Here is a 17,382-nt window from a genome sequence, read left to right on the forward strand (position 1 = left end):
AAAACACACACACACACACACTCACGCACACACACAGGTTTATCACCGTCTCATGTTTAAGAGCAGATTCCTCTTCAGGCAGAATTAGCTCGGGTAAGGAGGGGATCGTTACTGTCTGCTGTGTCTCATCTCCATAATGTTTGCCTGTTCCATTAGGTTGAAATGCAAAATGAAACATAATTATGTTGTTCTCCCGCTGACGACTGATCTGTCACCGCACGCATTAGAAACACGACGGTGTGAGAAGGAAGAGGGTGGAGAGGAGAAGAAGAAGAAGAAGAAAAAAAAAAATTATCGGAGAAGTTGTGTGGGCTCGGCTCATCTCTCAAGAGTTTGACAAGGCTACTTACTTGGCGGTCGGAAGAATGAAATAAATAAATAAACAGTGATATAAATAAATAATACCTGCCACATACACACAACTTTAGCCCTAAGCTCATTAGAGAAACACACTTCCAGTATCGCGTTCCTTGTTCTGCCATTCCAGCCAAGACGGATCTCTCACCCTGCAACCCAGCACAATTACACCACCTCAGACAAATACAGCGAGGGGGTCTAATCTTTCTGAATCACCTGGAAGAGTCGGGAAGATAAAAAAAGACGCCCTTCTTTCCCCCCGCTGCAGTGCCGGTGCCTCGTACGGAACTGGGTTGGCCTCTTTCAACATGTTTACTTGCAGCCAAGTACAAATTAACCTCCCAAGATCAACAATAAACCTAATTAGAGTTGTGTTCTGCAGCACACATCTCTAAACACAGATCACAGCTTGTTGAGAGATGAATCTCCATCTGTCTGACTGCTCGCTGGGAGGAGGAGACACTTGGAGATCCGTCCCATGATTCAGAGTGTGTGTGTGTGTGTGTGTGTGTGTGTGTGTGTGTGTGTACACACAGGAAGGGGGTGAGAGAGGCCTCTGTGGCCACGGGGTTACTTTCCTGTGTCAGCCCTTATTTTATGATGCGGCGGGAAGTGGGACATGGCACATGCAGGGAGCGCACGCCATTGGATCTGAGTTGGTGGCGGCGGCGGCGGCGATGGTGGTGGGGGAATAACGCTAAGGGGCCGGGACAGGAGCATCTCTGCGCAGCTGGGAATCAAACAGCCACACAGGGAGGAACAGGACAGCTTCGTTTTCCCACCTTCCCAAAATCTGAAATTAGTGTTGATTTTAAACCGTCTCCAAAAGATGATGAATTCCACAGAAAACATTGCTTCAGTTCTCATATTCAATCCTTTAGCATCGGATAATAAACAAATTATTGAATTCCTGTGCGGCTTCCCGCTGTCCTCTCACACAGAAAAAGAAAAAAAAAAAAAAATCACTGGGGAGATTTTAAGGTCTGAAAATGATTAAAAAAAGAACAATTTTTGTGGAAATGTATTTTCTGACTCTGCAGTAATTTCCCTAAGCTGCTGTTGGACATGACAGTATTATCACTTTGCCTTTGACACCGCACAAGATAAAGCAGTGGGGACACCAAGGTCCAAATATGTTGCTTTTATAGGTAGGAGCTGTCTCATTCATCATGTGCTAACACCAAGAGCTCTCCGTAATCCCTGTCCACAAGTCAGCACGGCGCAGGAATCCGCCGCACTGCCATAAAGTCAGGTGAGGATGTAATTTCAAACTGCAGCATTTCACAAAACAAAAGGTGAAGACTTCAAAAAAAGACACAAAAACACACAAAATGTTGTTCAGAAATCAGTTTATATAACAAAGTGGTTATTATTTAGTATCATATTCCATTACATAGTCTATGGAAGGACAGTGTGCATAACCATTTTGCTTTTTTTTTTTTTTTTTAATGTTTCTAAGGATACAAATAAACTTGTAACAAATATAAATGTTTCTTAAGACAATAAAACATACTGGATGACAACAGAGAGGGCAGGCAGGGATATGGCAGCTTACACATCGTGGCCGGGCAGGGTTTGTCAACAGTTTGTTGATTCAGCCGCGATCGGGCCGCGCAGATCAATAGCGAGCGCTAACAAAGCGGGAGAGAACTGGATATGTGGCAGCTGGGAACTATTTACTAAAAGAAAATACTTTGCAAATAGTTCACTCTGTTAGTGGCAATGTTGTATTTATGAATCCTAAATCTCTCTCTCTCTCTCTCTGCCTGAGCAGAGTAGCCTGGTGAGGTAAAGTGCACAGTCAGACGAGTATCGCTGCAAACCTTGACTTTGAAAGGGAGCCAGCAGAACCGGAGGAAGCCTCTCATACCCCTGCCTCCTCGCTTTTACAATCACCATCAGCATCGCCGGCCGAGGTTTGTTAGTCACAAGCAGAAAACATGACAAGGAGGATGAGCTGTTTATTTCTTCTTCTTTTTTTTTTTTAAATACTAACATGATGGGCCGCTTCAGGTTCCTCCAACCTGGAAGCTCTCACTACTTTCTCTACAAAAACACACTTAGCTCAGATTATCCTAAAAAATGGAATGGGAGAGAAACACGACAACCATGTACAGGGATGAGGAGGAATGTTGTCATTGTAGAAGTTTCGGTTAAATTCTTTTTTTTTTTTTTTTCTTCCATTTTTCATGCTGAATCCAACAGCTGATTCATTTTGGCCTTTTCAGCCTCGTGTCGCATGGGTTTAACGTCAGAGAGGCTGTTCTCAGGGAGAATCGTCAACTTCTACGATGGCAACGTTACAAAAGTTTATCGTCTAGAACTTCAAATAAACTCCATCCTACAAAAGATGGAAGAGCTTTTTAGATAAGAAATACCACGTCACTATCACATCAAGCTTCCTACTTTGAATGACAGCAGTTCTTAAGTGGGAACAAAGTTTATCAAACAATGGCTGAAATAAAACTTTTTAAAAAGTTTTTTTTTTCCCTCTTTTAATCTTTTTACAATCCTTTTTGTAATTTTGCAGAAAAATCTGAGAACTGGAAAAAACAATCCAAGAAAAAAAAAAGTTGGCACACATGAAAGAAAACTGCCATTGTTTTAATTAATTGAAAGAAAAAAAAAATATTTGTCACATTATTTAAAGAAACGCTTTTCCTGGGGCAAAAATACACCACATAGCCTGGCAGGTAGTGGTGCGGAAACTACAATAATAACAGAAGTGGTTGTTCTCAGTGTTTGAAACAGTTGTGGTGCAGCAGCAATTAGAAAGAGGAAATCACTGCCTCAGACGGCACATCTCTATCTCTGCTGTTACAACACGCCCTTAAAACTCCTATCAGTGCAGAATCCCTTATGCAGAAAAACTCATTCGCTATGCTTCCTCTGTGCGGCTGCTCCAGCCTCGCACTCAGAGGAGAATTATTGTCTTCCTAAATATGCCGACTTCTCGGAGCATTGTGGGTGCACCTTGAGCCGAGATGATGTGTAAAATTGCATTTTTAGAAGCGTGCGGGCTGGGAAGAGGAGGCATCATGAAACAGACTCATCACAAGCAGCGCTGGCAGATTGTTTAAATGAAAAATCTCCGTCTATTCAGCCCGGGAGTCAAGCACACTGAATCCTATTTTGCCCGGGTTCCTGTTCCGATTACTGCGCTGGCATGGCGCGCGCACAATCCGCCCAATCCAAACACAGACGCACATACGCACACACACACACACACACACACAGGAGCCCGGAGCAGAGTTATGGTGTTTGGAGAGCGACTCGTGTTACGGTAGAAGGGTCACTTCTGCCATTAGCGCCGGGGAAATGCGGGGCATTGTCGGGACACTCTGCGGAGTTTTCCGGGCGTGCCAAGTCTCCGTGTGGATTCAGTGGCTGTTTTTAGTCGCATCTGCTTACAGTTTAGGGGGGCAGAGCCGCCCCCGAGCATGAATACATGAATAAATAGTTCACGTGAAACCGCAGCGACGGTGGAGAAACCAGCAAACACCAAGCATCAGTCCATCCGCCTCCAGGTGGGAGAAGTTGTTTGTTGTGGCTCCACAGTTCTCGACAAGAAACTTAGTCTTTTTTTAATCAGTTTGTTTGTTTTAAACCCTTTAGTCTTTGAGCCATGATTCCTCCAGGAGATTATGAATGTCTTTTTTTTTGTTCCCTAAAGGGCTTTACATTTATAAATAAAAGAAAGTTGACGACATAAATTACACTTGTTAATATCTCAGTTTTAACCACGTGAAATAATAGCTCTGTATTGATTCAATTAAATTAATTAAAGATTTAAAAAGTAGTGAAACATGTCCCTTTGTTGAGTTTCTGATTTTCTTACAAAGGCTTTTTTTTTTTTTTATTAAGCATTTAAGAACCCAAAGGGGAAAAAAAAAAAATCAATTGAAAATCTGCAGTGGGAATTCACAAAGGAGCAAACTCCTAACCACTGGTCTCCAGGCAGATTAATAACCCAGTGTCTTTTATTAGAGTCTGTACATTTTTTTTAAAAAAAGCCACACAGATTAAAACAGATTAATAAGAGAGGTGTAGGACTACCTCTGCCTGATCAAACGCCGTGCGCCGAGAAGCCGTGTGTGACCGCGGCAGAGGTCGGAGAGTTCCTGTTGGTTCCTGCAGGCTGTTATATGCATTTAAAAATGTGTCAGTCTCTCATGTTAACAGCGAAGGCGACCTTGGGACAGAGATCAGCGCCCTGAGGGTCCGGCTAGATATTACACAACTAAAAATAAAATGCATCTTGTCAAAAAAGGGAGATTACAGTTTGGAGATCGGTGAGTCACATGCGCTGACATACTGGCGCAGATGGGGGGGGGTACGTGATGACATGATTCATGGGGGCTTCTTTTTCAGATTTGGCGCTGGGAATTGTCTTGATGTTGGTTGAAGTGAGGGATATTGACGTGAATGGCGTAAAGAAACGGCGACTCGTCGTCGGCAGGTCGGTGCCCCGTCCGCCGCTCGAAGGACAGATGAACGAGTGAATGGACGGCGAACGCTCCGCTCGTCCCCTCAGGCAGAATGCCTTCAATTCGCCGTGATGTTTTCTGGCAAAACTGTTTGTGAAATGTAGCGTTGTGATTATAAAATGATTAAAGCAGAAGGTTTGGACTTGAAAAAATTAAAATGGATTTTCAAACAATGAATTTCTTTTTTTTTTCATTTTCAAAAAGCACTGGGCATAAAATATGCTTTTTTTTTTTCAATCAAACTCGGGAGGGAGGACACAAACATTCAAAGTGATGAGAAATTATTGAATAAATATGTAAGGTGAAGAGGATGAAAATTAAAAAAGTCGGATTCTTCACTTCTCTGCTGCGTCTTTTTCAGTACTTGGTCCTGCATGAGTGTGTGTTTGTGTGAGTCCTTTTTGAGCGTGTGTGTGTGCACCACAGTGACGAAAGTGGTCGCTCCCTCCTTCAGACGTCCTCCTGGTCTCCTCCTCGCAGGCCTCTTTGGCACTTATCTAGCGTCCTGTGGTAGGCGCGGCTGATCATCGAGCTTGGTGATTTGCGTTGTGGCGTGAGCGAGACCTTTCCAGCACCGCGCGCCGGTTGTCTGTTTAAGGAGAGAGGGAGAAAATAAAATAAATAAAAAGAAAGAAACAACAAAGAATCAGAAACAACGGCGTGGAGACTGGGAAAGAACAAGGCCGAAAAAGTGTTGTTACATTGATCCATACAGGCGCAGGAGCTCAACCAAATGAAAGACTGTATAGAGAGACTAAAGGAGACGGAGGAGAGAGACAAAGGGGAGAGGAAAAACAACATGAAGCAAATCCAGGCTGATTGAGAGCAGAGCAGCAGGGGAGGCTGGAGAAACAGAAGAAACTGCTGGAGTGGAGGTGCTTGTGTCTAGTGTCATAGTAACTCCATTCAGCTCCTGATCCAGGCTTCTGCTCAAGAGCCTCTCCACTGTTCTCACATCAGATGCAGCATATGCACAGTGGACAAGGTAAATGCACACATGCAGGGCCACAAACAAACCACTAGAAATGAAAACAGTGGCTGATGGATATTAAGACCGATAGAGAAGGATGTATACGCTTTTGCATCAGCCTTGGTGGAGCTGCTAATACCTCAAAGAAAAAAAAAAAAAAATGAATAAACTCGGTGTGTTGCTGTGCAAAACAGATTTGAAGGTTGTTGCTTTTTTGAGCTACAGTAAACTTGTTGAACTCATTTTTTAAAACAGAAATGTCAAACACTCTTTAGTTGAGGGGCCACATACAGCCCAGCTTCATCCTGAGTGGACCGGACTGGTAAAATAGCATCAAAATAACCTTTAAATTGAAATTTCTAAGTTTTTCTGCTGTGGTAGAGAATATACATAATAAAAATGTCTATATTTTTTCAATCATCATGAAAATTACTATAATCTCAACATAAATTCAATCTTAATGAGAATATTTTATGCAAAATATAGTGAAATGTCCACAAAACGTCTCCTGTAGCCGCTGCATTATGTATGTTTTCACATCCTCACCCTGACAGTATGGCTTATAGTTTGCAATAAGTTGAAAACATCTTTTGCTGAGCAGTTTCAATCGACAGAGCATGTGTCGAAGCGACAGTCTTGGTGGCTGAAGACGCAGAATTAATTGAGCAGGGCTGGATGATACATTGAATTTCTATTCTGAAATGAAAAGCTCCCTTTCCAAAACAGTTCCAAATCAAATCAGAATTCTCAACGTGGTCCAACAAAATAAAGCGATACTTGAAGCTTAATATTGTTTATGATCGGCTGCCTCTTTTGTTAAAAGCCTTCTACTGTGAACCAGCGGGGTGCTTTCATTGTTAAGATAACAATAACAGGAAATTATGGCTTGTTTGCAGAGATAGTGGAGCCTCACAGGTAATGTTAAATGCATCAGTTGTTGCACAGCTGCAGAGACTTTCTGAACAAAGCCACATGATTCAGATGATCCTGGGAGTTTACGGCACAGCTCTGGGAGGCCAAAGGAAGCCTTCATATGGACCGCCAACAGAATTAAATACAAACAATACATTGAAATGTTTGATGCTTCACTTCATCCTTGAAGTTCTTTCTTGCGGGTTCAATGACAGAATCTTGCAAACACTAAATCCCATCCCGTCCAACCACTTCTGCCCAGAACCGCCAGTGGCGTGGGGTTTCCGGGCAGCCAGGTGGCAGGTGGGGCCGGACAGACCCAGGAAGCGCAGCCATGGAGATGACTGCAGGCACACCCACACAGGACTCCCTGGTATTTCCAGGCGCTCCGCCGCCAGTGTGCCCATTACTCAGTGCCAGCTGTAGGGTGCCAGGCGTCTCAGGCTGGGCGTTGTTTAATGGCACTCACTCCATCCATCATGTCAGGTAATGAGCTGAGAGTGACTATGATGGCTGGGAACTCATACACAAACATGTGCACACATAAGATAGTCACACAGACTCGCACATTCACGGCGGAGAACAGAGAGCGCTCCTTCAGATTGGACACAAAGCATCATGCAGATGGTGCACAGGAGGAGAGAGGGAGGGAGTGAGAGGGACGGGAGGAACAGAAGGACCCAAAAAGGAAGACAGATCGAGATGTTTAAGAAGAATCGATAAAGGTTCTGCAGTCTCCGCTTCTTTCGGTCCGACATATGTTCATATACAGTAGGCGATCATTAGAACTAACATGTTCTGGCAGCGTGTCCACACACACACACACACACACATCACAACTACTTATCCATGCACTCATTTCTCTGTCCACAGGTCGCGCTTCACTCTGCAGGCACGACTCACACAACCTGCAGCCCTTTCAGAAACAAGCACAGTGCACAACACAGGCAGAGAGAAACGGGGGCAGTTTAAAAGGAAAATAAAGAAATAAAAGCAGCTCATCCGCAGTCAGTCCCTGCCAATCATTTGCAAGCCCAATTGCTGTAACCTGATTTCTGCAGAAGCGGTGGCCTTTAACCCCCAGTTTATAAGAGGAGCATGAAAAACAGGGCAGGGAGAGCACAAGCGCTCTGTCTGCCATGGCGGGCTTCTTGAGCTACGTTTATTACTACAAGAAGAATGGAAAAATAGATGGAGGGAAGGATCAAAGGAGACCATACAAAACCGGGACCACATATGAACCAGGAGTCAAGTCAGGAAAAAAAAAAAAAAAAAAAAAAAAAAAAAAAAAAATATATATATATATATATATATATATATATATATATATATATATATATATATAAAACTAGAACAGTCAACAAACAGATCAATCAAAATCACAGCTACTGTTGGCTTGAGTACAGGCTGCACAACACGTGACCGCAACATCATGAGTGACATGCGGGATTCTCACTGTCAAACGCCATCTCTCTCAGAGTATAATGAAGCCTGAGTGCTTTGATTGAGTGTTTCCTGCCGACACCCAGGACGTCAGTCCAACCTATTCTTAACCCTCGTATGTTGATACTGATATGAGAACTGTGCACTTAATAGGCGCAAACTGAGGCAGGCCCTTTGTACGCTGCAGCAAACGGAAAACAATGGAGACTCGCAGTGTGGCCACTTGTAGAAAGCCCTACAGGAACACTGCCATATAGCAGGCAGCCTTTCTTGTGGAATAACAAATGAAAAGTGTCCTTTTGGGAGTGTTTGTGTCTCCCCTTACTGCCTGAATATATTGGAAAGCTTTCGCCAAAGACTTTGCAAGGAGGCAGAAAAACTTCCAGCAAAATGCATCTCCCATCAGAGGAACCTTGAATGGAGAGCTATTGGCTTCTCATAAAGACTTTTCTGTTCCTGTCTTCAGGTGCATAAAAGCCCATCTTTTCCCGCCCCGCATCAATCTATCACAACAATTGAACAAACAGCCGCCATTTCTACTGGGAGGGGAACATTACTACTAGCCTCCGCTGAATTGGAAGGATCTAGCACGCACGCACGCACGTGTACAGAGGGGGAAACAAAAGTGAGACTGGGGAGAAGAAGAAAAAGATCTGCACAAAAGGAACACTCCACGTTTTTTTTTTTTTTTTGTTGGGGGGGGGGGGGTTCACTGATTGAGACTCTTTCTACTCGCATTGGTTTTGATGGCTTCTTTACCTGCTTCTCCCAAAGGCGACATCTTTCCGAGTTACAGTAGGAGCGACACAGAGCAGCATGAGAGCGGGAGAAGAAATTGACAAAAGCAGAGCAGGTATTCCATGTTACAGCGGGGAGATGTCGGCATACCAGAACTTAATTAAATGCTGGCTGGCACTGTTTCTCAAAATGTTGCTAAATGCACCGAGGGTTTCGGGTTGGGGAGGGCGGCTGGAAGAGGAAGTCACCAACACACACGCACAAATGCACACTGTCTCTTTCTCTGTTACACACAGAGAAATACATTGTTCCTTAAGTAGTAAAGCGTCTCATGGAGAAATGGCTCAGCACATTGCTTTGAAGAAATCTCTCTCACACACACACACGCACGCACACACACACACACACACACACACACACACACACACACACACACACACACACACACACACACACACACACACACACACACACACACACACACACACACACACACACACACACACACACACTGCTTCTCTGTTTCCAACACACAGAGGCAAATCCTTGCGTGCATATCATGATGATCCCTGCCACAAGGGAGAGGCTCCGAATAAGACAAGGGTAATAGGAGGAGGAGAGGACGCCAAGATTACTAAACAGCTAAATCCGAGGCCTTAAGCCGGTGCAGCCAACTCCAACCTGCTTCTGGATGTTTGCAGGGCCTCCTCTGAGATGTCATTTTTATGTTGTGATATATGTTAGAAAAAGTCCTTCAGAGATTACACATCGTAATGACTTGCATGTTACTGTCATCTCTGGCTAATTGCAGGGAATTACATCATGATGGGATTTTATGATGTGCAAAAAAAAAAAGAAAAAAAGAGGCTGTCAGTCATTTATCAAGTGCTTTCAGCAAGGGATACTTTGAGGGATTACCTCTCACTGGGCAGTATTAGGTGGAAGTCTTCTGGAGAGGGTATGTTGAGCTGGGTAAATATCACTTAGTTAGCGATTTTGACTTTGGTGCAATGTTTCAGCATGGCACTCGTATTCATCAAGGTCACAATAACAAGGTCAAGATGCATGGAAGCAGAAGGCAAACAGGGTGAATCACAAGGCCGCTTTTGTCGGATATATCTTTCTAAATGCGGCATCGGCTGTCTATTGTGATGAGTGAGTGAGCAATGACATGATGTGTCTCACATGCCTTTGTTTGAGCCTAAACTGTGAAGAGAGGAGCGACACTGTCTCCGCAATTCATAGTTTGATGAGCAAAAACATAATGGAGGTGATTAAATCTCTGCGCGCCGCACATCAACATGTAATGTTTGCGTCTCCGCCGACTGGAAAAAAGCATTCGCAGCACAAGAGGCAAGAGCAGCCGCAACCTCCTATCACCCCTTTTCATCTCCCTCCCCCCCCCACCTCGCTGCGCCCTCCCGCGCCCTCCCCCTCAACCAGCCTCCGAGCTACAGAGTAATGGAACTCCCTACACGGAAACCAGATAGGGCGTATAAATGGGATGCAGAGGGAGAGAAGCTATTTCTTCCCGCTGAAAGTTATGGGCCGGGTATCGCAAAACTACAGTCGTGGCAAACACAGCCCCTCGTTCAGCGGTAAGAGTAATCACCCCAAACAAGGAGCCGGGGAGGAAAACACAGCGCGGCTGAGGAAAAGGTGAGAACAATCGAGGCGAGGTGAGGAGAAAAAAAAATGGCGGCAGGTCAGAGAAAGAAAGTGTCAGAGAGCTGTTTTTTTAGTTTGTGATGTTCCACGACACTCACAGATTAGACCCGATCTGCTGAAACGTACAAAAAAATAATCCACAGTATCAGATTAACCAAATAAAAATACTTGATTTTTCACTGCTTTGTTTTTTGTCATGAAAAACAATACCTTTATTTTTTTTTTTGCCAAAAATCGGAGTGATTTGAAACGGTTTCCCTCAGATTTTTCTTTTCTACCTAAAACTTTTTTTTTCTGCTACTGTTTCAATAAAAACACTTTTCATCGTAGACTGAAGTCGGCAAAGGTCAAAGTGCCTCTGGAAGCCACTCACAACAAATTGTAAGGTGTTGCTGAGTTTCTCAAAGCACAGAAAGGGACTGAATAAACAAAGAAAACAAAAACAACAACAACAACAACACAAAAAGAAAACCTTTTGAATTGACATTTCACAATGTTTCAATTCACAGTAAAATGTTGTTCATAGAAACTCTGGTTTTGTCATCAGTGCAGACAGTGTGTTAAAATATCATGAATGTTACATTGATGCAAATACAAACACAGTTGTTTTCCTTTTTTTTTTTTTTTTTTTTTTTAAGGAAAGGATACCAGTGATAACGTGTTCACATTTGGGCAATTGCTTCTGTGTAATTCTTTAGAAATGTGCAATCATTCATGCACAAATATTCATATTTATTGATTTCCACATCACTTTTCCTTCGATATCAAACGTGCCAAGCGTATGAGAGCACAAATGTGTGTCCTTCCAGTCGGAGCACGGCGCGTTATCACCGGCTCGCCTCAAATTAAACAATACTGTCATGCTTAAATGTGCTTAGAGTCAAACTTGAGTGTGAATAACCTCAAGACCAGAGATGTTTCGAAGGGGAGCGTCACATAAATGAAGGGGGGCTGAACAAATGTCAGGGGATCTGAGAGCGAGGGGGCTGCAATCCGGTGCTCGATGTGTTTTGGTGTGTTTTCTCAGCATGCCATAGCAGGCAGAGGCGATCACAATGGCATGACAGAGGGAAATGCCTGAGACAGGCCTGGATAAACACGCTGAGGCAAGATACTGAAATTCTCCCACTTTCTGTTTCTTCCTGCCTTGTACACACACTCCACACGCACACACAGTACACACACACGCATGCACGCTCTTTTCCTTGTTTCACATTTTCAATTTGTTTTCTCTCGCGCCGTCCTGCTTTTCTCTTTTTAATCCCCCTCCTATTACAGAATTTACCTCCGATGTTTGCCGCAAAGAGCGAGCCACTTGCGATTTCTAAATGCCCAGGAAGCAAAAGCAACAATCCAAACTTCACCGCTGAATTTCAATTTTGCAGAGGACACTGCGTCTCACGGCGTTCAGATATGGCTGGCGTACACACCGGCGTGCGGCCCTGCTTAACAGTTTGTATACAGATTTCAGAGGCAAAGTGAGTTTAACTGACAGCCTGTTGAGATAAACGGTAACGAGGAGAGGTTCGCAGAGAGCGGGGCGGTCATAACACATGCAATTGGTTTTGACAGCGCCGGGACGCGGTTAATCTTTCCATTCCTCTATCACCACTCTATCTCTGTGGGCACTGCGGTGTGCATGCGTGGCAGTGCTGACTGGTGACCGACCCAGATAGTGAAAAGAGCCTTTATTTCCCTCGGTGGCCTCTCCAAGCTATGCCTACCTGGACTCGCTTCAAGGCCAGACGGCGTCTGAGCTGTTCACCTTCAAAGCTCAGAGTTTGTCCCAGAGGCAATAGCTTCGCCGTCTTTATGGTCAGATATGCTTTGTTTGACTGTTCACTCTTAAATATACTACAAAAAACACGAACACATGCACAAGAAAATACAGCATCTTGAAGACTATATTTGTGTAGTTTTCAGTTCAAATATCTTTCACACTTTAGATGAGGTTAGAGGAGACCTGTGTGTGTCTGTATGCGGGAGAACAGGAAGGACTTGCAGCGAGGAGGGAGAGCTGGGAGAATATGAAAGAGCGGCAGCCGCATTAGAAGTGAACTAACCCAGCTTCTGCTGGAGAAGGAAGAAGAAACAGACTCTTAAAAGGCAGTTTCTTGATCTGCAATAATATCCCATTCCTCTCATTTTGTGCACTATTATTTATGCTAATTCTTCATCCTTTTGTTCTTCAGCTGGCTACACGAGCTACTAAAGATTATCTCTTTGTTTTTAAATCGTGGCAATAAATTATATTCTGCTTCTGATTTCAATGAAATGCAAGGACGCGTATTGTTTCAGCACTACAGTTTGCCTGTATTGTTGTTTGCACTTTATAAATAGGATTAGAATAAATTGAAAAAGTTTTTTTATACCTTATATAGAGAAAAATCCCACTGCATTTTCACCTCTGGCTGTTGTTTGCCTCCTTCAAATTGAGAATTAAATTGCGTTTATCTTAATTTAGAAGGAGCATTTTCTTTAAAGCACTAAAACTTGTGAAAGGTGCACGGTCGGGAAAGTAATGTCTCCAAGCCAAACATCCCTGCACAAGTTTGTATATGAAAGCTTTTATTTATTTATTTATTTTTTAAGAGACAGATTCAAACTGCTACTTTTCTGACTGAGTGGAGAATGTTTGACATGTCTGCAACAAAACAGCAAGAGAGACAAAGAAAGGCTCTTTTTGTGTGTTTCTGTGCACGTAAAACCTGTACGCGCTACATGCACTTAAGGCTCTGAGAGACTGTGTGTGTGGTAATCGCCCCCCCAAAAAAAGATCCATGGTTGTGCTTGAAGCTTGGCTAACATTTGTTAGTTTCTGATCGAAAACAACAAGCCTGACAAACTTGGTGTGGCATGGATTCCTCATCGGGCCCCTCAGGTTCAGAAATTTCCCTAAAATCTCTCTGCTGGACTTGATTCCTCAGTCACGGAACAATGCCTCACGGCTTTCTGGGATGCGGCGGAGGCACACACAGCCCAAATGAACAGTTATATGAAAACACTTTTGCGATCGATCAGTGCCTGAGGCAACTCTCCCATTCATGATTGTCCTCTCAGCAGTCAAGTTTCAGGAGGCAGGCTTCAATGCAAGTATAACCATGAAAGAAAACAAATATCCTTGAGAGCAAATCTCTGACACCGCTAAGCGCTGCACACCTGTTTGCAACGGTTTGAATTTACTTTAAACTTTGACATTGCCTCTTTGCTTTGGCTGGGGTGTGGAGCGCCTGGTATGCTGGTGCAGACTTTAGCATCAACTTCTTCAAAACAATAACGTCAGATTTAATGATTCCAACATTATTCTTTTATAATAATTAAATTATTTTGTTAAAAGACTTTCTTTTTTTCCCTTATGTTTCAAAAAATATCCATTAAAAATAGTCCTAAAATGTAGTTATCAGAATATCTGCGTATCGTCATAGACCCCTTGTCGCAGGTCTAATTAAGTCCTTAATTTACTCGAGTAGACTTTCTGCATGAGGGGCGCCTCGGAGTGTCAAAATATGCACACTGGACAGACGCCTCTGATTCGGTGCTTCACCAGCAGTCCAAGATTATGGCCACAAGGCATGCAGGAGCCATGGAGAGCACAGATGGGGCCTGTAGCAAAGGCCCGGGTTTCATAGGCGGGAGCCAGGAGACAGAGTAATCCATCAGGCCAAGGCACTCTGGGGCCTCGGGGGGGCCAGTCAGTGATCCTATAAGACTGATTGGGCCTCTGCGGGAGGCCAAACCCCCCGACTGCATGGACATCAGTGCCTGGCTTGCTCCACCGAGGCTTGATCTGCGCTGGACGGAGCCGAGGCAGTGACCTGCTTCCATTTGGATTCTGCGCAGGCGGCTATGTAGATCAAAGATAACAGTCTGCTCTGAACATGCTGGATGCACTCGGTGGAGAGAGACTTTCCAAACTTCAATATTTCACATCTCAGCTAAAACAAATCTCACACACAACAGTGAAGACACGCCAGTGCTCCCCTCTGAACAATTAATGTCACCTCTTCAGATATTTTATTTAATGCTTTGAAACTGACACGGCTCTTTGACTACAATTACGCGATACTGTATGTGATACGCCATGAAACTTCAGATGAAGTGATAAGAATGTAATTACTTCATCCGACGGTCCTCTGAGCAGGCGAGGTCAGAGACGGCGTCAGCCAGACGAGCAGCTGGAACCGGCGGCAGCCAAGGCGAGCCGCGTGATTGACAGGTGAATGAGTAGACAGAGAGATAGTTAGACAAATGGAAGCTAAGATATAGTTTGACAGACAGATGGGAGCGTAAATGGATGGTTTGGCAGCATGATAAGGTAAATAGGCTGATGGATCACAAAACAAATGTGGGAGGAGGAAGGAAGAAAATAAAAGAGGGGAGAAGAAAAGAACGCCCGCCTGCAGACAACAAAAGATAGGAAGCCAGATAGGCTGATAAACACAGATGGATTGTGTTGATACACACGGAGGTGGGGCAAGATCGATAGATTGTTTTATTCTATTTGCCTGGCAAACTGGAGATTTGATGTGGCTGGTATCAAGGCGATCTGTTTCTGACGACACCAGGCGTGACTGCTACAGATGGCGAGATAGTGACACATCTCAATCTTTGGCTAGCCTCGCGGCAGTCGATCCTCGCCGCACCGCTCGCACCGGCTCCAGTGCAGCCATCGCTTCGCTCCGTGAAACGTGGGATTTCCTGTGAAACTCAGTCCCGACGCGAGGTTTGATATTAACCAGCGAGACGCCAACAAAAAGAAGCAAACGGGTACGGAGCAGGAGCTTTTGGAGCAAACCGGGATTTTGTGTCTCAAAATGGAGAAAGGAGAGAATTCCTTCCCTCGATCTGGTTTTGAGCAAAACAAAATGGATGCCCTGACAACCCGACGCCTCATTACTGCTGCTTACGTTTATCATGTCAAAATAGAAGACAAGGGTATGCGGAGTTTAGAGGCAAGGGCTCTCTCCTAGTTAGAAAGGTGGCTTCTCTCCGTGGCTGCTTGAGGGACATGGGGGTGCACTGCAACAGCATTGATGAGTGTTGCAGGGCTTATAATAGACAGGAAAGGCCTAGAAAGCATGCCCTTTAGAGGTGCAGCATCTCTCACTGCCTGACAGCTTACAGGGTCTAGGCTTCGCAATGACACCTTCACAGTGCGCTCAAGATGACACACAAACACTCGCAGGTGCATAATTCTCACACAAAGTCTCAGAAACACAAATAAGTTTGGCAGCACACGGGCGCGCGGGCAAGCCAGCCAGCCAGCCAGCCAGCGAGCGCGCGCCATGCACGCACACATAAATCCATTTTCGATCTGGAGATAATACCTGACAAGTGGAATCTCAGCATCATGCTGACAGTATTAATACTCATAAAACAAGCCAGGCTATAAAAACATCCTGCACTCACTCCAAGAAGGGGCTTATGGAAACAAACATCTGTTTGTGCCATGCTAAGGAAAGCAGTACAACTCCCTCGCAGTAAACAGAAAAAAAAAAGTCTAGCTAAAGCTCTATATCTAGGAATAGTGGTGAATGTTTGTCAAAAGCTCATAGGAGGTGATTGAAGTAACCACAGTTTTTCGACCAAGACACAGCAGGTAGCTCTCTAATCACATGAGAAAACACACCGCGGAGCGTCATCAGCTGGTAGGACAGTGCAGTAATGGGAAAAAAAAAAAAAAATCTGACACATTATTAATGGATTCATGAACCGATGTAAAGAAAGAAAGAAAGAAAGAAAGAAAAGAAAAGAAAGGAATCCTGCATGTTTCATGTGTTGACTGTTGAAATGCAGCCAGCACTGCATTAAAGCCCACTGTGTGTATTGTTCGGGTTAACTAGGAACACGACGGGTCAAAAGCAGGAAAACATATTTACCCCAGAGAATCAATAGAGAAACAATAATTCACATAACGTCGTACCCAGTGCAGATCTTCATGATGACATATTTTATTGTATTCAGGTTTGTTGGAAAGTGAAGTTTTGTTATTTTTAAAGTCGACATATGTTTATATTTCCCACTATTTAATCACACATTTTTGCTCGGTGTCATATTATGAAGACGGCAAAACCTTCTATCTGCTCAGGCCTTTTTGTATCACACTGTATAAGAACAAACTTCAAACATTTCTGCATTGAAATCTTTTCTTTCATGCACCCATACTCTATTCCTGCCCAACTGTCTCTGCTGATTTCTTTAAGGTATTTACACAGCTCTCTCCACAGATGTGAGTCTGATTTATTCCAGAAGAAAGTAAAATAAAATCTGCAACTGGTGAGCCAGCTACTAAATTTTCTAGTAACAATCTGAGCTGCAATCCAATCTCAGGATTCTCTAGGACTCCTCACCACTGATGCCTCACCCAAGTTAATAAAACATGGTGTTGCATGTTATTTATTTATTAATCTCCTTTTTGATGTGTCCCAGCGCACTGTGAGAGTAGCGCTTGAGATCACAGAAGGCTTTGCGAGCGAGCAGCCTTGCTCTTTCCTCCATGCGATCGCCATCAGACCCATTTGGCCATGTGAAGATGCTCCCGTCTGTTCGCATGGGGGGAGGCGCGGGGTGGGGTGTTCTTCCAGAAGGACTTTTCACTTTCTTTTTTAATATAAATCATTCATACTGAGAGATGCTCCCTCATGTACACAAAACACCACAACTCTTCCTGTGATGGGCTACACTTTGCTACCTTCATGTTTTTGCTTGTGCATCGCCTGTGCTGCTGTCAGCGAGGGTTTCTGTGTACAAGACTTAAAATAGAGGTGATAGACGCAGAACATATAGACGAGGTGCCTGAAGAACAAG

At 44.0% G+C, this 17,382-nt stretch overlaps 1 protein-coding gene across 5 annotated transcripts in view; it reads right to left on the bottom strand.

The window, feature by feature from the left end:
• Positions 1 to 1,711: 1,711 nt before the first annotated feature.
• diaph2 (diaphanous-related formin 2) overlaps positions 1,712 to 17,382 on the bottom strand; it is a 372,939-nt gene continuing 357,268 nt past the window's right edge. For all 5 annotated transcript variants that reach the window (XM_030103500.1, XM_030103494.1, XM_030103505.1 and 2 more), the window contains one exon: positions 1,712 to 5,433. In XM_030103500.1, the coding sequence (XP_029959360.1) occupies positions 5,369 to 5,433 (65 nt within the window). In that variant the 3' untranslated portion in view covers positions 1,712 to 5,368. The remainder of the gene's footprint in view (positions 5,434 to 17,382) is intronic.

This window comes from Salarias fasciatus, chromosome 2, assembly GCF_902148845.1.
Source record: "Salarias fasciatus chromosome 2, fSalaFa1.1, whole genome shotgun sequence".
NCBI lineage: Eukaryota > Metazoa > Chordata > Actinopteri > Blenniiformes > Blenniidae > Salarias > Salarias fasciatus.